The sequence below is a fragment of the Mustela nigripes genome, chromosome 3 (assembly GCF_022355385.1).
Source record: "Mustela nigripes isolate SB6536 chromosome 3, MUSNIG.SB6536, whole genome shotgun sequence".
NCBI lineage: Eukaryota > Metazoa > Chordata > Mammalia > Carnivora > Mustelidae > Mustela > Mustela nigripes.
The window spans coordinates 86,953,301-86,977,948 of NC_081559.1; the positions used below are offsets into that span (position 1 = coordinate 86,953,301).

General features: G+C 37.4%; 1 protein-coding gene across 7 annotated transcripts in view; it reads right to left on the reverse strand.

The window, feature by feature from the left end:
• KYNU (kynureninase) overlaps nt 1-24,648 on the reverse strand; it is a 133,354-nt gene that overhangs the window by 95,462 nt on the left and 13,244 nt on the right. For 3 of the 7 annotated variants that reach the window (XM_059394358.1, XM_059394359.1, XM_059394354.1), the window contains exons 1-2: nt 20,125-20,314; nt 13,573-13,755 (exon numbers count right to left, since the gene is read on the reverse strand). In XM_059394358.1, coding sequence (XP_059250341.1) covers nt 13,573-13,741 — 169 coding nt within the window. In that variant the 5' untranslated portion in view covers nt 13,742-13,755; nt 20,125-20,314. Of the gene's footprint in view, nt 1-13,572; nt 13,756-20,124; nt 20,327-20,377; nt 20,432-24,648 lie in introns of those variants that run through there. The other 4 variants (XM_059394355.1, XM_059394356.1, XM_059394357.1 and 1 more) reach the window with 3 other exon arrangements.

Here is a 24,648-nt window from a genome sequence, read left to right on the forward strand (position 1 = left end):
GGCAACCCCACCTGGGGCTGGATCCCAGGACCCTGAGATCATGATTTGAGCTGAAGGCAGATGCTTGATAAACTGAACCACCCAGGCACCCCTCTAAAATAAATATGCTGTGAGAAGGAAGTTAAGTATTAATTTTTGTTAAATTTATTAATTAATTAAGTTTTGCTTATAAGGTAGCTGTGTATATCTTTCTTATGTATGCCAAGGGGGTACTATGTGCACATAAACCAACATTAAATGGGAGTGTCAATATGTGAAACAAATCTAAGTATTTCCTTTCAGGGGCTACCTAGGTGGCCCAGTTGGTTAAGTGGTTAAGTGCCTGCCGTTGGCTCAGGTCATGATCTCAGGTCCTGGGACCCAGCCCCATATCAGGCTCCCAGCTCAGTGGGGAGTCCGTTTCTTTATTCCTTCCCCTGCATGTATTCCCTCTCCTTCACTCTCAAATAGATAAGTAAAATATTTACAAATAAATAAATAAATAAGGATTTCCTTTCAGCATTGCAAATTCCTTTAGTTTACTCTATATAATTTTTGTTATCAGATTATCAGATATTTATTCATTAGAATAAGATAAGTTTGCTAACATATTCACCTTTAACTTAAAAAAAATTCCTTCTTATTTAAGTATATTACTTTTAATTAATGTTTTTCTTTTAAACAAGAAAATTCCACATCCTGCCTGTTTCACTTCAGAAGTGGCTAAAATTTTAACATACTATTACTGTCCATTTGATTTGTTTATTTTAAAAAAGAAATTTTGTTTTCCAGGTGCCCGGGTGGCTCAGTGGGTTAAAGCCTCTGCCTTCAGCTCAGGTCATGATCCCAAGGTCCTGGACTTGACCCCCACATTGGGCTCTCTGCTCAGTGGGGAGCCTGCTTCCTCCTCTCTCTCTACCTGCCTCTCTGCCTACTTGTGATCTCTGTCTGTCAAATAAATAAATAAATATTTTTTAAAAAAAGAAAAAGAAATTTTGTTCTCAAATGTAAATTAAAGAGGAAAGGAAAAATTTTAAGCAGATTCTCCTTGAAGATATACAATGTTTTTACAGATTGGTGAACATGAAATTATTGATGATTGTATTATAATCAGTAATGGAAAGCATAGAAATTCAAACTGTGTTTGTTCATGTTTTGATTATTTGGAACTCTGGTAATGTCAAGAAGATTTTAATCAGATAATATGAATTTATTGGATAAAAACTGTCTAGGTATGAAGTTGTCTCAATCTAAATACTTGTGGTACTATTATGGTGGCTTTTGGTTGTTGTTATTCTTGTTGGCAATACTGAACTGAATCCTGGCAATTTGGAATACTGGTTAACTGGGATTGATGCTTAAGTCTATAAATCTGAGACAATAGTCCTCTGAGGAACTAGGTCAAAATTTTATAAATAAACAAATAATCTCTAGGGGAACCCAGGTTGTTTCAGTGGGTCTTGATTTTGATTCAGGGTCTTGGGATCAAGCCCTGCATTGATTTTTGTGCTTAGCATGGAGTCTGCCTGAGATTCTCTCCCTCTGCCCTTCCCTCTAATCATGCACATGCTCCCTCTTAGTCTCTTTCTCTCAAATAAAGAAATAAATCTTTAAAAAATAAACAAACAAAATATCCAGATGCAAACCAATGGGAGCCAAGACTTAATCACTTTTATTATATGATACACAGAGTACTGCATTTCAAATTTCCCAAGGACCAGTTCTGGTTCTGGTCATCAGAATGAAAAACTAGTTTGCTAGCATAATCTTTAAAAAAAAGAAAAGTTTTAAAATAAATGTTATTTCTTTTAAGTATAGTTTAAATGTTTTTTTTTTTTTTTTTTTTTTTTTTTTTTTCTTGAACTACAGAAAAACAGTAATTGCCTTCTACACTACTTAGAGAAATCTAAGAACCAATTTGGCTTGGAGTACATTCTGACACACTAAACACAACTAAAATGAACTGAGTAGAATTTTAGAATCTGAGGAGTTTGAAAAATAAATGATAGTAAGTATACCAGGCAGAAGAAAACCAGCATTTGAAAAACCACCAAACTGGCATTGAGTTTCCTGTATTTTCCTTCTACTTCTTAGGAAGCTCCCAGGGCTTGTTTTCAAAGAGGGCCAGAAACTCCAAACCATGGAGTGAGTGTGAGCCTTAAGAACTCTAAGAGAAGCCCACTATCCCTATTTCTGGTCAGAGGTGTAGAGAGAATCACTAAGGGGCTGAGAGAAAGAGTGTGAGAGAGAAATCTTGTTGGTGTTTCCTTTACTCTTTCATTTTTCTGTTCTTATTCTTGGTCACCACTAGTCAACCCTGTGACAGTGGTGGCAGTTATAGTGACAGTGGCTGCCCAGGCACCCAAATCATGGAGATTGGAAACACTTTTCTAGCCAGAGGAGGAATGGTTCTAAGAATATTGGATTAACTCTAGTTGTTTGGTTCCTCTGTCCTCTTGCTTCTGGGCACCAAAGACAAGCATAGTCATAGGAAGTGCACTTAAAAAAAAAAAAAAAGTAAATGAAAGTCTCAGTTTTTTTGCCAGAGGAAAATGAAGATGGGTCCCTAGGAGCAGGGAATTGTTAGATCTACTGAGAGCTTAAGAAAATGATCATATAAAGTTGTATATGAACTTCTGAGCTTACCCCTGCTGGAATGGAAATAACTCTAACAGTATTACTAACAAAATTGTCAGAACTGACCCTAGATCCTAAATTGGTGATTGTCACACACACAGGACAGATCCAAGTAACACTGGAATCACCATCCACAGAAGGGTTCTGGGTAGATTGCTTGATAAAGCAAACCGAAGGAAACAAGAAATATCAACATTCATGATACTATTTAAGAAGACAAAGACTTATAAGATGCAAAAGTGTCTAGAATCTAAATTTATTCAACATAAAAACCAGAACAATCTCACTCTATCTTAATAGAAAAGAAAATCAATGGACATTAATCCCAAAACAACAGAGATATTAGAATTATCGAAGACTATAAGGTAGTTATTGTAATTATAATCCAAGATGTAAGGAAAGACACTTTGAAGTGAATATAAACCATTTAAAACAAACAAACAAACTGAAACTATCTTTCAGTTTGTTTGTTTGTTTTAAATGGAGGACAAGGGGAGATGGAGAGGAGAAGGGAGTTGGGGGAAATTGGAAGGGGAGGTGAACCATGGGAGACTATGGACTCTGAAAAACAATCTGAGGGTTTTGAAGAGGCTGAGAGGTTGGGGGAGCCAGGTGGTGGGTATTAGAGAGGACACGGATTGCATGGAGCACTGGGTATGGTGCAAAAACAATGAATACTGTTATGCTGAAAAAAATAAATAAATTATTAAAAAAAGATAGTTTCAGCAGAGAAGTAAAGTATTTTAAAAAGAAATAAACTGAAACTTCAGAACTACAAAATACAGTAAATGAAAATGAGAAATTCCAAAGGAAAGACACCTGAGCAAATGGGAATGACAAAGGAAAGAGTTAATGAACTTATAGTCAAGTCAATAGAAATTACCCAATTTATACATCGGGGGAAAAAAAAAGAAATTTAAGAAAATGAACACTGTCTCAAGGATATTTAAACTTGTATTATTAGGATATACTTGTATTATTAGGACATTGTAAGGAATGGAAGAAAGAATGAGATGCAAAAAAAAAAAAATGTTTTAGGAAATAACGGTTGAAAACGCCTTGAACTGGTCAAAAGTAAAAATGTATACACTTAAAAATCTCAGTGAACTCCAAGGAGGATAAACTCAAATAAATGCATGCCCAGACACATTATAATCAAATTGCTGAGAATTAAAGACTAAGAAAAAGTCTTTAAAGGAGCCAAAGAAAAATAGCCCTTTGCTTATTGGGGACCAATAATTCTAATGACTAGGAGTTTCTCATCAAATACCATGGGGGACATAAATAAATAAAATCTTTAAAAATCAAAAACAAACAAACACTATGAAGGACAAAAACCAATGGAACAAAATGTTTAAGTGACTGAAAGAGAGGCATCTGGGTGGCTCAGTCAGTCAAGTGTTGGGACTCTTGATTTTGGCTCAGGTCATAATCTCAGGGTTCTTAGCTCAAGCCCTGTGTTGGGCTCTGGACTGAGCATGGAGTCTTAAGATTCCCTCCTCCTCTGTACCACACCTTCTCCCCACCTCTACGCTCTAGCTTTCTCTCTAAAAGAAAACAAAAAGAAAAGAAAAGAAATAGTAAAGGAAGCTCTTTAGGATGAAAAGAAATAGTACTGGAGAGAAATTTGGACTTTAGGAATGAAGGAAGAACAACAGAAATAGTAAATATCTAGGTAAATGTAAAAGACTTTTTTCTTCCTTAATATTTAAAAAAATACATTAATATACAGTTTTAAATTTTGAAAAGAATACAATGGTAACATTATCTGATTAGGTTTTTAGTGTTTGTAGATGTAATATATATGACAACTATCAAGTTAAAAAAAAAGGATGGTAAAGAGAACTATATAATTAGACACTGGTAAGTTTTCTATATCCTTTCTTACATGATAAAATATTTCTAAATCAACTAAAAATTTTTTAATATGTATTTAGTATATACTAATTATTATTAACATAATATACATATCCTGTAAACTTTACATTATGTGCATTATAATCTCTAGAGCAACCATTAATGCAAACAAAAATTACACAAAAAAATTATAATCCAAAATTCATTATATAACTTAATGTAATGTTAAAAAAAATCATATGATCAAAGTGAAAGCCAGAAAGGCAGAAAGAAAGGAGAAAGTGATGAACAGAAAACAGATAATAAAATGGTAGATCTAAATTTAAACTTACATTAAAACATAAAATGTCTGAAACATACCATTTAAAATGTATTGCCAGAATGAACTAAAAAAAGAGACCTAACTATATTCTGCCTATACTCTATTTTTCAATTGTAATGATATAGATAGGTTAAAAATTAAAAGGTGTAAAAAGATATGCCAAGAAAACACTGATGAAAATGAACCTAGATCAGTGTATTTATAACAGATAAAGTAGACTGCAGAGAAAACAAATTACCAGGGATAAAGTAAAACATTACATAATGAAAATGTATCAGTTCAACAAGAAGATATAACAGTCTCAAATGTGAATGCATTGAACAAGGGAGTTATTTCTCCCAGCTAATGGTTTATTCAATGAATAATGATTTCAGGTTTATTTAGTGAGTACTTAAAATATTTCTTGAATCTCTTTTTTCACTTCCAAAGCATTTACTTGGATTTTTACATTTCCTTTTGGATTTCTGCAAAAATATTTTCATCATTTCCTTAATTCTATTCAATATGATTGTACCTTGTTGATGAAGTGATATTACCAATATTAATATACAATTTTGTGACTCCAAGCTGAAGTATTTTCACAGCTATGTATAAATGCAGAAATTTCAAAAATTACATCAGTGGGGGAAAAAAAAACATGTGCATGCCTGTGCAACTTTCTAACACACACACACACTTTCTAATTCTTCAGCGACTATGCTTTTGTTTGCTGTGTCTTTGCAAATGCTGTTCTCTCTGCGGGTTAAGACCTCACTGGCCACCTCTACCCTAGGGTCTGCCTAGATGGCTTCCACTCACACACACAGAAACACTACAGTTCCTGCTTTCAGGGAGCAAATAGTCTATATACAAAAGGAAAAACAATATGACAAGTCCATGAAATTGCAGAATACAAGTGCAATGAGAAGTTCAGTGTATCAACAAAATTAAACTTTTAACTGAGAAATGTCCTTATTTGTTGTTCTTATAGAAATAAAATATATTTCATTATTAAAATCACATAGTCATAAATATACATCTTCTTAAAGCTGGATAAAGCCTTTACTTAACATGCTAGCTTCCATTAAATTCCATTAAATAAAGGATTCCAGTTTATGCTGAAAAGCATACTCTTTCACATTTTGTTCACTGATACCTCATGCTTGTCACTAACTCCTGAGCCTAACAATAGTTGAACTGAAGAGGCTCTATTATTTTACACGGAACCCCTGGAGACAAACTCCAGCATGGCAGTTTTCTATGTCAATTTTGTCTAACAGGATAATATCACAGAGTCACAGTAATAGTAGATCTTATTTGGATAGCATTCAATTTTAACTTATTAAAGTTGGCTGACAATTTACTCATCTTTCCCAGGTATGTGATAAAACAGAAAGGGAATATTTGAGTATGAAAAGAACAGTGATGAGAATACTGTTGAATTAACTTTCTAGGCCCAAGATGGAGCTGCTTCTGCCTCGTCTGGCACATCTGCAAACTGAAACTTCAGTAACTTTCCTACGCCTGTTACGTTCTACATGACTAGAAAAGCAGAAGATACTGTCAGCCAACACTTGAATGCCAAGCCAATGGTGAACTCCATACTTATTTCCTTATTCCTCCTTCCCTCAATCAAGTCTGAGTATGGCCGTGGCAAATCATATTATTTTCTACTTCTTTCTTCTTTGTTCTTTATTTTTTGTCCTATAAAAGTTTATTCCCTCTCACCCCATTTTGCAGTTCCCTGGATCCTAGGGAACAGAAATTGCCAGCTTTATGAAGTGATAGATAAAGTTTGTATCATCGAAATTGTCTTCTTTAACCATTTTTTAAAAACTTCTTGTGTAAAGATATTCTCGAGGACAATTTACTCTTAAATTGATGTTCTCGGATGTAATGATCTCCTCTATAAAGCAAAGCAGGTTTGGTAGATGACCAGCCACCTGGGTGTGGGGTGGAAAAGGGGAGTAAAGAATTGAGTTTCTGATGATGGTCATCAAACTACACACACTTACTGAATTGTGCACTTAAAAATGATAAATGATGTAAGTCAGAAAAAGACATACTATATGGTATCACTTATATATGGATGCAAGGGCCTACTTAGCCAGAGCGACTCCATCTCGGTTAAACAGCCATTTTGTTGTTTGTGCAGCAAAACTTAAGCTGACCCTGGCCCCCCGCCCCCCAGAGGAACTTACTTAAAAACAAGTCTGGGAAACCAGTAAAATATGGTCGACCAGTCCCTGATAACAGAGCCCAAATACAAGGACGGGTCAGGTCAGATGGAGATAACAGAGCCCAGAATGCAAGGACAGGTCAGACCAGGTGGAGACATCCAATCAGTAAAGCACACATAGTATCTTCCTAACCACCAAAGAATGTAGACCCTGCCTTTTGGGTGCCAAACTTGGGCGCCAATTCTGACCAGAGTGATAGGCTAGTTCAAACAGCTACTATAGGGTAAATTGTCATTCAATTGGCCACCCGCGTGTGACCTAACATGACTATGCAGCTTTCTCTGTATGTTGCAATCTCATTGGCCCTGTATGTGGCCAGGCTCAACCACATGGCCTTTGCTTTATAAAAGCTAGTCTGTGAGGCTGGGAGTCTTCTCTCTCTCCGTAAGAGACGGCCCTGACCGGTGGGTTTGATTCTCAGTACCGGCGCAAAAAAAAGCTTTGCTTGACCTTCGCTTTGTATCAGTCTCGCTCCTTTGATAATGGACCCCATCAGTGGAATCAAATAAATGATGAATGACTGAATGATTGAATGACTGACTGACTGGCTGAATGAATGAACACATAAACTGAACTCAGAGACAGAGAACAGATTAGTGTTGGTTGCCAAAGGTGCGGGGTGAGAGGTAGGCAAGAGGTCAAAATAGTCGAAAGGTACAAACTCTCAGTTTTAAGATAAATAATCCTGGAGTTATCTTGTAAAGCATGAAACAAAGTGGCTTCTATGGTATGGTAAATCACAACTCAATAATTTTTTTTTTTTAATTTAGCTCTATGCCCAGTGTGAGGCTAGAGCTCATGACCCCAAGATCAAGAGTCACTTGTTCTACAACTGAGCAAATGGCCAAGGAGTTTACTAAATCAAATTTCAAACACTGATCCAAGATGTGCAAAATCAAACAAGGAAAGAAAAGCTTTTGATTATCAAATGAACAAAGATGTCAATGAGACGCTTGTTTATTTCTGGGAGAAATATAAATATAAATGGAAGGCATTTTGGACTTTGATAGGTAGGTCATAAAGAAGGCAGACGATCATAGGGGAAGAGGGGAAAAAAAAATGAAACAAGATGAAACCAGAGAGGGCGACAAACCATAAGAGACTCTTACTCTTAGGAGACAAACTGAGGGTTGCTGGAGGGGGGTAGGGGGGTGAGGGGATGGGGTAACTGGGTGACGGACATTGGGGAGGGTACATGTTATAATGAGCACTGGGTATAAGACTGATGAATCACAGACCTGTAACCCTGAAACAAATAATACATTATATGTTAATTAATTGAATTTGAATTAAAAATCATAGAAAAAATAAAACAAATAAAAACCAAACAACAACAACAAACTTCGCCTTGTATCGCTGCCAAACCAGTATATCTTATGGAACTATCCGATATTCTCTCAGAGATTTAGAAACGAAGATATTCCAAACAGGAATAATTTCAAGGAATTTAAACAAGTCCTTTCCAATATTTATGTCTTGCATATTCCTTGCTTTCTTCCTTCCTTTTTCTCTGTGCAGGCAAGTATGCATGTATGTGTGTGTGTTTGTTATTTTGGGGGTATGGCCTTTAGAATAATGTTGAATATATAAGTGCAATACCAGGGTGCCTGGGTGGCTCAGTTGGTTGAGCAACTGCCTTCAGCTCAGGTCATGATCCTGGGGTCCCAGGATCCAGTTCCACATTGGGCTCTCTGCTCCGAGAAGAGTCTGCTTCTCTCTCTGACCCTCCCCCTCCTCATGCTCTCTCTCTCTCTCTCTCTCTCCAATAAATAAAATCTTTAAAAAATAAGTGCGATACCAGCTGAGTAAAAATAATTTTGACCCTTTTCTCTAGCAACATGTCAGAAACTATCCAAGAGTTAGGGGGAAAAAAACCTTATTTTGATAAAACTTTCTCTTAGAAACCCTGAGCAAACATTGTATTTATTGGCAGAATACCACAAAAACCCCAGGTTGTACCTACAGCCTTTCCTTGGAATTTTTTAAGTCTATATTGGGAGTCATGATCCTTTCATTTGTTCAAAACTTGTTTATTTATGCTCTTTGTTTTTCATTATTCAGAGTTACTAAAGAACATCTTGTTCACAGTGTTATGCAAATTAACTTGAGAGGCAATATTATTTTTAGATGTTCTTGGAAGGTTTTATTAAGAAGGGAAGTACTAGTGTTTTGATGGATTCTTTGGGGCCAAAGGAAATTTGCACACCATCTGCCTCTGAGCCTGGCGAGCCTTGTTCCCCAGGCTCATCTTCACTTCTGCGATCACGAGGCTCACTTCCTTACGTCCTTCTTGTTTTTGCTCAGGTGTCATCTCATCAAGGCTTCCTGATGGACACTATCTGCACCCCGGCAGTCCTCAGGATGCTAAAGAGCACCACCTGGAGTAGGGTATTTTTCACACTGTTTCTAAGTTGATTTATTTTCTGTCTTCTTATACTAGAATACAAACTCAGGGATGTGACAACTTTGCTCTTTAGTTCACTGACAAACTGTTCTGAGAATAGCGTCTTGAACAGAGTAAGTGCTTAATAGATACATGTTGAAAGAATGAACACTTGGCAAGTAACAAGCACCTAGAGAGAGTATAGTGGGAATAAGAATGAATGGATTCTGGGCGCCTGGGTGGCTCAGTAGGTTAAATACTCTGCCAGTCCTGGGTCCTGGGATCAAGCACTGCATCGGGCTCTCTGCTCTGCGGGGACCCTGCTTTCCTCCTCTCCCTCTCTCTGCCTGCCTCTCTGCCTACTTGTGATCTCTGTCTGTCAAATTAAAAAATAAATTAATTAATTAATTTTAAAAAAAAAAGAATGAATGGATTCTTCTCTCTGTGGTACCATCCTAAGCAATCTAGAACAGATGAGTGGGGTCCCCTCAGAGTCTATGATTTAGTAATTTTGGTTTGGGACTCAAGAACCTGCACATTCTAGTAAATTCCCTGGTAATCATCTTTGGGCTGGTCAGGAACCCATGGACTTTGACAAAAATGAATTTAGAAGGACTTTGGGGGTTAATGAAGTCAAATTTTTATATCATTCAAAACTATTTTTTGAACAAATAAATTATTTAGATTCTTTATTGAATCAATTCATTTTCCTTCTCTTTATATTTCTTTAGGAATGAGGAATTTATCCTAGATGGTAATTTTTATGTTATTTCCTATTGAATATCTAATTAAAACAAATGTTATAACCATAATCGGGATTTTAGAATCAACTCAGTCTAATGTAGTGATTACATATATAATACATATAATAGTATCTTTACCTGGGTTTGGATTAAATTATCTCAAATGTTAGTAGAAGAGTCCTATATGGAGCCAGTATTAAAAATCTATATTGGTGGGCCACCTGGGTGGGTCAGTGGGTTAAGAAACTGCCTTCGGCTCGGGTCATGATCTCAGGATCCTGGGATCGAGCCCCATGTCGGGCTCTCTGATTGGCAGAGAGCCTGCTTCCCCCTCTGTCTCTGCCTGCCTCTCTGCCTACTTGTGATCTCTCTCTGTCAAATAAATAAATAAAATCTTAAAAAAAAAATCTCTATTGGTTAAAAAAATATATATATATCTCTATTGGGGATACCTGGATGGCTCAGCTGGTTGAGTGTCTGCATTCACCTCAGATCATCATCTAGTCCTGGGATCAAGTCTCACATCTGGCTCCTTTCTCAGCAGGGAGCCTGCTTCTCTCTCTGCCTGCTGCTCTCCCTGCTTGTGCTCTCTCTCTCTGACAAGTAAATAAATAAAATATTTAAAATCAATCAATCAATCAATCAATCTCTGTATTGAAGTTAAAAGTCCATTATATATATTTTTAAAGATTTTATTTATTTATTTGACAGACAGAGATCACAAGCAGGCTGAGAGGCAGGCAGAGAGAGAGAGGAGGAAGAAACCTCCCTGCTTGAACAGAGAGCCTGACACAGGGCTCCATCCCAGGACCCTGGGATCATGACCTGAGCCGAACGCAGAGGATTTTTAACCCACTGAGCCACCCAGGCACCCCAAAAGGAACATTATATTAAAGGGACAAGGAAACTAACATTCTGGACCTGTCTTAGGCTCACTTAACATAATCTAATTTTCATGCTGGGGAAAGTCCCTACATATTTTGGAGCAGCTTTTTTCTTTTCCACATGGAGGAACACTGGCTGAAAGGCTACTTGCTTCTTAAACTTGCCTAGCTAGGTAAAAGTTAGAGCAGGCCGTCACAGCAACCTCAGACCACCATGCCCCTCCCAGGACAAACACAGGGAGTTTGTTCATTGGGTTTTGAACCCACTGTGCTGGAAAAGATGGATATAAAGCAAAGTTCTGAGGCACAAGAGGACTGTGGAAAGGTAATTAATACGTATTTTGTTGCAACAAAACTGACTCAGCCTGAGGTTGAAGTCATGTTGTTAGTCAATGAGTCTTAGGTTCAGTAACAGAATAAGTGATACATTCAAACAGGGTTTTAACTTTTCATGTACCCCTTCATTTCAATACTTGAAATTCAGGGCTGAGCTCTATCTCAAATCTGATGGCATAATATAGAAGAAAGTCACCTTAAGAGAAGACAAACAGACAAGACAACTGGAAATTCCTAATGCATCACTTCTCATGTGCAGGAAGTAGTCCTTGTTCATAAATGTGTATCTAGATATGGCCATTATTTACCTTCTTCTTTCAAGAGAGACCCAAGCTGCAGCCACCCTAGACCACCGGCCACCTTCTCTCCATACCCACCAAGTGCTGCTGTCATGTTTTCTCTTCTCTCTGTGATACCAACATCTGTCCTTGCGGGATAGGTTTTGTTAGTACTTTTGTTTGCTTACTTTGCTATGTCTGCTTTTCCTATTACTCATTAAAAGGAATAAAACAGGGCGCCTGGGTGGCTCAGTGGGTTAAGCCGCTGCCTTCGGCTCAGGTCATGATCTCAGGGTCCTGGGATCGAGTCCCGCATCGGGCTCTCTGCTCGGCAGGGAGCCTGCTTCCTCCTCTCTCTCTGCCTGCCTCTCTGCCTGCTTGTGATCTCTCTCTGTCAAATAAATAAATAAAATCTTTAAAAAAAAAAAAAAAAAAGGAATAAAACAATTCTTTCTAAATCTTGAGGAAATTAAAACTTTCAATAAATGTCATAAAGTTCTAGAACCCTAATTCTTGATTTGTAGTTCTTGGTGCCTGCGGAGAAGGCCACCTAAAGTTTTGTGGCCCTCTAGGCTTCTGCTGTGGTCTCCCATGTAGGAACCCCATCAGATCTCCCAAGCAGCCCATGGGCTGGAGAGCACATCAGGGCAGGGTCACCAGAGCAGACTTGTCTCAGGTGGGCCATAGGGATTTCAAGGGACTTCCCCTGTGTACCATACATCACCAGGCAAACTTCTCTCACATCACTGAAAGAATATCCCTAGACTTACCTTCCTCATTTTTCACACACAAAATTATTTTTAATCCCTTAAGATTTAAATCAAAGTGCCCTCTCATTCTAGATTCTAGAAAGACCTCGATTTTTTTTTTTCTGTGATATCAGTTCCCTTCACTTACCCCATTTTATTAGGTCCTAGAACTGTCATTTATATCAGAGTCTACCTCAATTAATATTAAGCACCTTTAAATTGGATACAGAGCTTTCTCTTATTTTATCCTTCTGTAATTTCACAGGGTGCCTTCCTGAGTTACATAATAGCATATACTCCAAACAGGACAACTATGTGACCCAATCTCATTTTAAAATCATATTAACTGATGCTTTTGGATTATGAGTATCCAAAATTATATCTTCCTCATTTAACCTAAAGAAAACTGAAAGTTAAACTGGATTATAAAGTATCTGAAAATAATTTTGGTGGATCAATTCTATTCAACCTGGTAGTCTTTTTCACTGATGTAAAATGGAGCAAAGTCAGATATTTAGAAAAGCTGCTTTTTTATATTTGTGCTGTTTTTTAAAATAGGACTTCCCCAAACTAAGAACAGAGTCAGCTTACTGTGTTATTTAAAAGAAAAAAAAAATGCAGTATTGCATTTCTTAGTAATTGATTGTTTCTTTTCTTTTTCTTTCTTTTTTTGGGGGGGAGGGGGTAAGTCATATACATGCCATCTTTATAGCACACAAAGATGGTTATTCACATAACATCTTCTTAATATACTCAAATCCCAAAATAATATTTCCTCTAAGACAAATATCATATTATCATAAACTAGGCACCACAAAATAAGAGATATTCTAATACTGTATTGAAAGGAAATTGTTTTGAGCTCTAAGTGCTTACAGAACAAGTAAATGCGTCTGCCTATAATTTTCAATCAGTCACTCTATTGTTCACAGAAGTAGATGACAGTATAAAAACCCTGTAAGTATTTTATTCAGAAGAAGAGAAGGAACATAAAGAATCTGAGGCTTAGGTAGGCTGACAGGTTGATTTAGTAGCACCAGGAACTTGCTGTTTTTCAGACATAATTACAATAGCTCTATTATGTAACAGAACAATGATTTCAAGGATTTATGATAAACACAGGCAGTAGCAAAAATAAATTAATAAATTAATTAAGAAAAATAAAATCCCTTTCAGTGTTCTTACCTGCAGGTAGATCCTGCATTTTGGGGATATGAAAATGCTCCTTGAAGTGCCTGAGCTTATCTTCCTCATCAAGGTGGAGGGCAACCCTCTCATCTGTCGGGTGACATCCAAGTTCAGATGCAATGCGTTGCACTGTGTCAGCTGGTAACTCAAGAGATGAAGGCTCCATTACAAGTTGTTTCTCTAAAAATGAAAATAAACAATTAAAAATAATTTAGCCACCATCATTTTTTTTTCTGTAGAAAATTAGCCAAGCCTTTGTCTTAAATAAGATTCTCATCTTCCCAACCTCAGAATAGTATAATTAATCAAACAGCATTAAGCCTCCTGCTTGATTTTTTCTCATGTATGAAATAAAGAAAATGATAGTAACTTGAGGATGTTGAAGGACATTTAGTTAATAGTGATGAGGACAGCGTAAGGGCTTAATAAATGTCAGCTCTTTCCATTCTTATTTCCTGGAAAAGGGCCCACATTAGTGACTTTCAAACATATCTAAGTTCATCACCTTTTCCTCTAAATGTCTTACTGGGGATAAGAGTAAAGATGCTTTTGTAAAAGTGTAGAGAACAGGAACCCACCTCGCTTATCTTTCTTCCTATCCCATTGTCATTATTTTACTCCCAGTGGTTCTTGGATCACTGTTTTAAAATCAGGTACACATATACAACAGTACCATAACGAATTCTTCATTGTGAATGAAAACAATATTGATAAAAAAAAGGTAACTTTACCTTAAATAATGTTAATACTTTTTGCTATATGAGGAGCAAAGAGGTTTTCCAGCTACCGATAAAAAGAAACTTCTCTTTCAAAAACTGTATATTCCAGGAGCACCTGGGTGGCTCAGTTGGTTGGGCCTCTCTGACTTCAGCTCAAGTCATGATCCCATTGTCCTGGGATTGAGCCTCCCAGCAGACTCGTGCTAGGGGAGTCTGCTTCTCCTCCTTCTCTGCTCCTACCCCTGCCTTGTGCACACCCTCTCTCGCTCACTATTTCAAATAAAGACATAAAATCTTAAAAAAAAAAAAAATCTATTTATTTTCCATCTTGGAACAAAGCAGGACCCTGTGACATTTTCTGAAAACTACATTTTTTTCTGTTTAATCATTTAAAATTTCTCACAATTTTGGAAAGAAAGGTTAATTTTCTGGAGGGAAAAAAGTAACAATAGAAAATTAACTACATATTCTTAAACTTTATCCAAACTTTCTTTATACTGATTTATTTATATTTCCCAAAATTTTAGTTTTTTTTTTTTTTGAAATTGAGCAAGAATAGTATCAAGAGGAAGAAAATTTCTCAGGTAGCATGATTTACAAATTTATATTTTTATGGCTCCACTCATGCATTCCTCCATTCATTTCTCTTTCTACGAGCGCTTGTGGAACACTAACCATATATCTCTAAGCACTGACGAAACAGCACTGTGAAAGATGGTACATAAATAATCCATTTGTAGAGCTTACTTTTCAGTGGAAAATGAAAATTTATAATTAAATAAGGTAATTTCAGAGTTTCAAGAGCTATGAATTAAAAAAGCAGAGTCATGGGATGGAGAGTCACTAGGGTATGGAATGACTTCCTCAGAGAGAGGGCGAGGTGCATCTCTTTGAGGCAGGGATCTACATGCATATCTGATTCATGTTACGGAATTGAACATGTGAAGACCAGGAACCGAAAATGACAGAAAGTACAAAGATCCTGCAGTGGGGACAGGCTGGCCTGTTCAGCTAATGCAGTATGGAAATTAGGGGAGAAGGAGACATTATGAGGTAAAAAAAAAGGCAGGGCCAGAAGTTAATTATGAAGAACTCTGAAGCTAGTAAGGGCTTTGGATATTTTTCTAAGTGTAATGGGAAACTGTTGGAGAGTCCTGAGTAGAAAAGTGACAGGGCATAATTCTGCACAAAATAAAAATCACTTTTTCTGCTTTCTGATGAGTCAGAAGGAGTTGGAAAAGAGAGGCAGATTCAGGCTATTTTAGTAGTTTGGGGGAAAATGATGGTGGCTTAAATGTGATGAGGAGAACAGCAGAGAAGTGTGTGTATCCATTAATATTTTAGAGAAAAGGCAGATAGATTTTTCCCTGGCAAGGATCTGAGCAAATATGTTAAAAGTGGTGCAGTAAGAAACACCTAGGAAAGAAAAATTCTGAGGAGGGAAATCCAAGTTCTATTTAGGACATATGAAGTCTGAGGTAAAAATGACAAACTGGCTATTGGACCTTTGGGTCTGTAGCTCAGAAGAAAATTAGATCAAAAGATAGAAGCTTGATTATTTTTCAACTCACAGACTATACTTAAAGCTTAGAAATCCTAAGAACTACCTAAAACTAACAGAGATGAGCCTCTTAAATCTCAAATCAATCATCTGTCTTCTAACTCACCGTCTTCTTCTCTCGCACCCCAACCAACACACCCAGTGTTAGGCAATGAAGTGTTGCATGTCTGAATGTTATACCATGCCGGTAAAACAAGCATACTTCTTATTCTACAAACTGGAATTCTTCTGCTTATTCATTTGACCTCTTCCTTTCTCAATTGCCAGGGATCTCCCCTCATAAGCTTGCTGTTCTTTATATTCTCAAACAGGATACTGAGCTTGATTTGAGCTTGTTTTTAGTTTTGATAATGGCTTTCAATTGCTCTAATCCATGCTTTTGTGCAAAAGTCAATGATTTCAACATTGGTGTTGACAGTTTTTTAATATCTGACCATACTTAGTTATTAGTCTTTTTCACAAAATTTCTCTACCTCTGCAGTTTTTTCCCCCAGGTCATTCCCTTTGCCTAAAATGTTCTAAAATCCCTAGTCCCCTTCAAAGTTCAAACACTATTTTTTCCCCTCCCCTGAGGCCTGTCATGTTGTTTCAACTAAAAGTAGTTTTTCTTCCCCTGGATACCTGTAACACTTAAGAGCACACCTTAATTCATAAGTAATGTATCCTGTCAGATACTGTATTTACTTAGATGCCTCTATGGTTGGGAAAGCTGAAATACATTGTCATACCTACAATCTGATTCTGCATGGGTTCCCACCTCTTGCCTTCTGATGAAATAACCTGCTTTCTGAATAGAGAGGACACTGTCTCTACCACTTGACATTATCAATTGCCTGGTCACAACTGACTAAATCCCTTCTAGACACTTGACTCACTGGAAACAATGCACTGTTTTGTCAATGGTCTGTGAGTTGCTATGACTTGCTATGAATGTTTTAGCCAAACAGTCATGATGGTGTTTAGCTGAGCATCTAATAAATTCTTTCAGGAATCTGAGCCAGGAGGTAGTTATTTATTCAGCTGGAAACAGGAGCAACAATTTTTTTAACACTATAGAAAGCAGGGTAAGACGGTTGGGTCTAGAAAGAGTATTGTCATGAGTGACTCATTTTTTTAAAGTCAAACAGAACCACTGACTGTTAAAAATATGAAGTGATTTCAGAAGCAATTACGAATTGAATTAGTTATGCAATGGCAGGGAATGGGACAGCTCTATCTCCTGAAAGGGGAAGGACGAACTAGTCTGGAGAGTCACTGAATCCTTCCACGCAACAAACTGTATAAGGCCTGGAAGGTCACCTAGAGAACTGGCTGTCCTGAGAATCCCAGGAGCTGTTTTCTGCCTGTCAAGCCTGTTTTTACTATAAACACATTACTCCCGGTGGCTAGATGGAGTTGCTGATCTACCCTACTGAACTACATATGTTCTACCTGGAGGCTTAAATGCGGTTTAATTCCATCCATCCCTGAGCAGTGGCCTTTAGGTAGAATGTTCCCCTAAAACAGCAATTTAATAAGGATGCACAAAATAGCTTGGATTATTCCACATGATTAAGGACTATTCATAAAGGGATGCCCTTCTTACTCCAACGACATGAAATTAATTAGAAAAACATTTTCAGTGACACTAAGAATCAAGAGGTCTTGCCTTATATTTAGGAATTTTGTTGGAGAGTCAGAACTTTGAGGGTTCACTGGGCTTGTCTGTAAATTCTGAACAGGGTACCTAAATATACAGGTTAATTTGCTACCATCATATTCCCAGTAAAATCCAACATTCTTTGTTTAAAAAAGATATTGGGGGGCACCTGGGTGACTCAGCTGGTTAAGCAACTGCCTTCTGCTCAGGTCAGGATCCCGGAATCCCAGGATCTAGTCCTGTGTCTGGCTCCCTGCTCAGCGGGGAGTTGGCTTCCTCCTCTGACCCTTCCCTGTCTCGTGCTTGTACTCTCTCTCTCTCAAATAAATAAAATCTTTAAAATAAATAAAATAAAATATTCATATTAATCATTAGTATTTTTATATTTGTTTCTTATTTAATCCTCCTAACAATCTTGAGGGATCAGAGTAATTTTCTTCTACTTCCAGACCAACCTCTGGACTCAACAGATTAGAAACAAAAATGTTCAGAGAAGGATAACAGAGCCACCGTTTGGGACTACACCTCACTTGAGGAGCGGAGTCAAGCCATGCTTGTCTTTGGCATGGCACGTGGGTAGAATGCACAGGACAGAATTCCTCCCCCTCTTATTTTATTTGTTGTTTGATCTTACTTTATGATTTTTAAAAAATATTTCTTTGGCTCATTCTCTCTCTCTCTCTCTTTTTTTTTTTTTTTTTTTTGCTAACTTCATTCTTTTTTCTTTCAGCCTTATACTCCATCTGCAAAATACAGCAGGCAATTAATCTAACTACTGTTTTAATCTTTCCAATTTAGTCCCAGCCAGGCAGAGGTTAAAGAGTCTGGTCTCAACTTATGGGCCTCTTAGAGCGCAGATGTCGCAACCTCACTGGCACAGATACTGAAATACATGCTGAGGAAACAGGCTTTTGGAGAGAACACCCAGAGTTTCATCTGCCAAAATACACTGCCAATGCCAGAAGTGAAGGCAATCCTCAGTGACCACAATACCTGAGTGCCCTCAGGCCAAGGAAGTAATTTATTAACTCAGAGTCCTTTGAGGCTTCATTCTGCACTCACCCTCCCAGCCAAGACAATTAATGTGCCTCCAGTAGGTTTACCATTTGCAAATAAACGGACATGATCTTGCTATGAAATAAGAAAAATCAATCCAATTTTTTAAAAAACTGCAAAATTTATATTTCACATGTTTAATTTTGGTTTTATTAAGAAGGTTGGGGGTCCCTGGGTGGCTCAGTGGGTTAGAGCCTCTGTCTTCAGCTCAGGTCATGATCCCAGGGTCCTAGAATCAAGCCCTGCATCAGGCTTTCTGCTCAGTGGGGAGCCCGCTTCCCACTCTCTCTGTCTGCCTACTTGTGATCTCTGTCTGCCAAATAAATAAAATCTCAAAAAAAAAAAAAAAAGAGTACATTTATTAAGAAGGTGGGCATATACACACATTTGTTTTTAAGAAAATCCCCTAACTTTTCTGTGCTGCAATGTTATGTAAAACTAATTTAAGTTCTATTTTCTGCAGATGTTCATGATTAGGATCAAATGAAATGAATTAGGGAGATTCCTTTATAAAGAGATGAAAGATATGCCCATACTATCTTTCAAATGTAAGACCTTGTGATGGAAATTGCCATTTTACCTTCAATTTAGCATTTTAAATTTTGTAAGTTGTGTTGTCAATGTTATTAGGGGGCTATGACATTAAAGCTAAAACCTTTATAAAAAAATTGGTTTTCATCGAATCGTGGAATTGAGGATCTTCTAAAGTTAAATAGTTAAATAAATGACCATGACTACCCAGGGGTTAATCTTTACACAGTTTCAGGTTTCATGACGAAATGAGCAAATCACACATGAGTTCAAAGTTTAGAACCTGGCAAAGCAGATTATAAAGAAAAGTGTAAAGCTTTTCAGTGAGAAAGAAAGAAAATGCTATTTAAATACACGTGCACAAAGCAGTACTCTTTAAATGTATCATTGTTCACTGTTGACACCGCATATGTCATGTTCAGCATCACATTAATAAGACCAACACATTTGCTGTAATGTTACTACCTAAAAAACACCCCACCCTCCTCAAAACAAAAGCAGGAAAGAAAAAGAACTCTTTTTAGCCATGCAGTAAAAGTGTTATCAACTCTCCTTTCTTAGGCAAATATTTCATAAAATGAAAGGGGAAGAAACCTGGCTCATAGACATCTTTCACTTCTCCAAATAAGTACTGAATATGACTCAGAGCACCGTAAGACAAATGGAATTTCCAGAAAACATAGGACCTGATACTTATTAAAAGACCTGAAAATCATCCAATCTTACCATTTAAACTCAACTACAGAATTAACTTCAATTAGTCAAATGTAATCCCCTTTTACTAAATGAATTGCACAGTACTACTGATGGCAATACACTGGTGAAGATCTCTATTTCACCCAGCACTTTAAAGTGTGGGAGTTTGTGCATTAGAGGATTGTGCCATTTCTATAAAGATAATCTGGAGAAATAAAAAGAGAAGAAATTGGCAAAGGAAACATCTAAAACATTGTACAAAGGTTCTAGCAGAGAGAATTTTCCCTTGGAAAAATCAGTGACTATGTATCTATGTACAGAGTGTATTACCAGCGTCTTGTGCTTACCAGCTAGGATTCCGATGATGGGGTCCACAGTTCCCAGTCTCCTATTTAAAAAAAAGAAGAAGAAAGAAAAAAAAAATCTCTCAAGTTTTCCTGGAAAACTTACAGGTCAGAACTCAGGGTGAGAAATTCAGGGGACTTCTGCTCAGATTCTACCCTGTGGGCAATTTTTGAGCTAACTTTAGCTCCTCCCCTCTTTCTAAACTGATAGTGAACTCCAGTCACTGTCAAACATTCAGCAAAATACTGCTCTTACTCTTTCAAAGAGGTGGTGCTTCTTTACTGTGCAGTCCCCTAAGCAGCTCTGCCCTTCAGACTCTGCCTTCCAACACTTGGAACTTTGGGAACGAGAGCTATCTCCTGTGAAGTTCCCACCAACTATATACCATAACCTTGTTTGTGTTTGAGCTGAACCAATGAGTTTGCCCAACAGCTTGGTTTCCGAAATTTGCATTCCTTCTTGCTTTGGGCTCTGGAATGCTCTAAGGAATACAGAGAAGTTCTTTCACAATTCCAGGAATAAGGTAAACTTGGATTTTGAGGCTATGCCCCGTGGTCACATGCACTGTGAGTTTCTAGTCCATAGGCAGTTAGACATTTAACAGATGAACATTTTAGTCAGCAGTTTTCATATAGGTTCTCAATTCTAGAATATACTTTATTGCTCAACAGGTACTTTTTAAAAACTTCTAGATTATTAATCTAGTCATTTAATAAGACAATCAAGGAAGAAAGAGAGTTTGAAGATAAAGTGGAAATAGCCTGGAAAACTTCATAAATGCAAATTATCCCTTTAAGACTTCCTGTCTATTGTTCTACCTCTGTTATCTCTTTATGCTTATCCCCGAGTTTGGGTCTTTGGGTAAATACCCTTTTAGGTATAAAATCAAAGAGAAAAGAGTTTCAGAGGACAAAAGATAGAGACTGGTTTGCAAAAACATGGATGGATCGATCTAGAAAATATAATGCAAAGTAAAATAACCAGTCAGAGAAAGACAAATACTCATATGTGCAATTTAAGAAACAAATAAGGGTGCCTAGGTGGCTTGGTCAGTTAAGCTTCTGACTCTTGAGTTTGGCTTTGGTCATGATCCTAGGGGCATGAGATGGAGGCCTGTGCTGGGCTCTGCACTGGGCAGGGAGCCATCTTAAGGTTCTCTCTCTCTGCTTCTGACCCCCCAACCTCACCTCCCCATCAAATGATCGAATGTACACTATTTCTTAAAAAAAAAAAGGGGGAAGAAAAAAAAGAGACAAACCAAAAACACGTTTTTTTTTGTTGTTGTTGTTGTTGTTGTTTTTTTTTTTAAGTAGACTCCACACCCAGTATGGAGCTCAGCACAGGGCTTGAACTCTAAACCCTGAGATTAAGACTTGAGCTGAGATCAAGAGTTGGATGCTTAATGACTGAGCCACCCAGGCACCCCCAAAACACTCTTAACTGTAGAGAACAAATGGATGGTTAGTGGGGTGGGGGGGACATGGATGGAATAGGTGCAGGGGATTAAAAGAGTTCACTTATCATGATGAGCAGAATTGCTGAATCACTCTACTGTACACCTGAAACCAAGATAACACTATATGCTCACTCTACTGAGATTAAAATTTTTAAAAATGAAAAAAAAATAATAAAGATATATACTGGGCCTGAATAATTGAATCCCTTTGGTATGCATGCCTATGCCTTTTTGATCATCTAAAACATACCAAGTAAAGCATTGTTTGATTGAATCATCTCTACCATGTGTCTACTGTATAACTCAGTATAATTTACCCACCCTTTTTGAAGCTCAGTATCCCATCTATCAAATGGACCTAAAATTGCCTTTCTAACAAAATTACTAAAATAGAAAGCAAGGTGTGTAGAAAGCTAGAATAACAAGACACATAAGTTAGTAAATGACACATTCTTTTTTTTTCCTTACATTAATCAGACAAAGAGTATTACCCTCCAGTCTCCAAAAGAGGGGGATAAAACACATGAAATTAATTTAATACAAGTAATTGCACAAAGAAAAGAAAATATATTTCATTTCCTCAATCCTACTTTTACAGTAATCCTACAAAGTGAGTAGTGTATCCTTATTTTATTAAGGATAAGGAAGGATTTTATTAAGGATATTAACTTTGAATCTGGTCTGGGTGTCTCAAAATTTCCACTTTTTTTTTCTGTTTTATTTCTTGGGCTTAAGAATTTTTGGAAGATTTGACCAATTCCAATATCCAGGAAGTGAGCCTGGCCTGGAGTATGTGTTGTTTTTGGTGAAGAATCAACTACTGACTGTGGATACAGAGACAGAAATAGAGCTACAGACTGACCTATCAAGGTCATATTGCTTTTTCTAAAATCTTCTGATGGTAGTGTTAGAAACCATTCCATCTGAATATTAATCAGCCCTATGATAAGATCCCCTGTCTTTCCCCATAAGGGGAAAGTGGTCTTGCTTGAAACAATCCTTTCTTTTCTTTTGCTGGAAACTTTCTAGCCCCTCTCTCCTTCCTATAAAAAGATGCCCCCTACTTGCAAGATGAGACGCTGCCCAATTCATGAGTCCTTTAATAAATCGAATCAGATCTTCAAACTTACTCTGTTGAATTTTGCTTCTTTAACACCACTGTTAAGGAATTTGCTTAGAGCTCTAAGCTACATTCTTGTCCCTTATGTTTTGTCAATCTCTTTTTTAATTTGTTACCTTCTACTAAAAACCAAAATTCAACTAAGCAAATTTTAAAGATCTTACTGGCTTTATTCAACAGTTCATGAATCAGCCTGCACCCAACCTAGCAGAAAGAAAGGAGCTCCCAGGAGCTGTACAAAATGACAGATGCATAGGAAGAAAGAAACTGGAACAAAGATGTTACACTAGATTAAAAAGGCAGATTAGTTATGACAGGGTCACTTTCCCTTAGGGCATGGCTTGGGTTTTCAGGTGGATTATTTAATTACTGCTGATAGATAATTCCTGATTGAATGGTTTAAGATTCCATTTGGGATGGGGGGGGATCCAAAACTATAATTAAATCTCCATGTGGTATGGGGTTAGTGTAAGTGACTACATTATGGGTCTAGTCTCTTGTTTTTAACACTTCATTCATTAAGAAAAAAAAAAAGTATTAAGCATATTCTTTGCAACAGGCACAAAGCTAAATGCCAGAAATATCCTGCCCTGAAAATATAAAAGAATTGTGAAAAAGCAAACTATGGAAGGAGTGATAAAAACTAGGTTCACTGAAGAGCCAGACATAGAGGGAAAAGAAAATAGATTGAGCTTCCATTTCTTCTTTTTTTGGAAAGAAGAAGAAATACGTTGTTGCCAGGATAAACTGTTGTGTTAATTCTGTTGACTTATTAATTTCCACATATCCTCTTGCTTATAGCACGGTAAATATCTAGAAGGTAGAGGCTTTGATTTTACCCTCCTTAGCAACTTGTCCATAAATTACAGCTAAATAAATATCTGTTTAATTAGTTACTTTTTTCAAAAATGTTTCAGTCTTTCTGCCAAAATTGATGATTCGGGATATGAGGGAAATTCTTCTCTTCCTAAAGGTGAGTAAAGGGCAAGTAGGGCTAGGTAGGGAGAAATAGGGGGCTCCATGACCAGGCTCACAAAAATCCCCAAAACGTGGACGTGTAAGGAAACCAGAGATAAGGGAACAAACCAGACCACCTTGCCCTCAGTGTGTGTGTGGTGGGGAGGGGCGGGAGGAGGGGAGTGTCTTTTTTACAATAATGACCTGTGCCTAAAAACGATGTCAGCCATTAAAGATGTAATCACCAGTCTTTACTCAAACCAAGACATCACAAGAAAGATAAGGCCACAAGCTCCCTGGTCAGTTCTAAGTGAACGACTGTCCCTGGAGGCCCACGTTGGCCACCTTGTTGGGAACCCCTCACTCCTGAGAGCTTTTTGTTTGTATCCTTGCTTAATAAACTTCTATGGCTTTATTCACGCCTTTGTCTGCAAGATTCATCCTTGGATTCTGTGAGACAAGAAACTAGCTCTCCCGCTTCAGGGGTCATCCTTAAATTTTCCTTATTTTTCAGGGCTTATTTACCATAGCTAAACCAGTGCCAGGCAAATAGTGGACTTCCATGGGGGTTTACTGTATTATTTACCAAATTAAAGTCAGCGCGGCAAATTGTTTCTGTAAGAATCCTAGGCTACACATCCAACTATGACACTCTAATGCTAAGTGCTCCATGAGTAGAAATGGGTGATGAGACTGAACACAGAGCTGCTTGGTGGCCAATCCAGGTCTTATTATTAGTAAGTGTTCTGAGAAACGAAAGAAGACCTCAACCTCACGGACCACATTGGGGAAAAAACTGATAAAAGCCTGCAGTCACAAATTTAGGCATTGAAGGACAGCAGAATGCACTCCTCCAAAATGTGACTGCGAGAATTCAGAACTTGCCACCACAACATATGTCACTGTGGTATATTGATTATCTTGAGCTGCAGGAACTTAAAGAGGATCTCTCCGAACTCCCCTATCTGCCTGAGGACAGATCCTTCAAAAAGG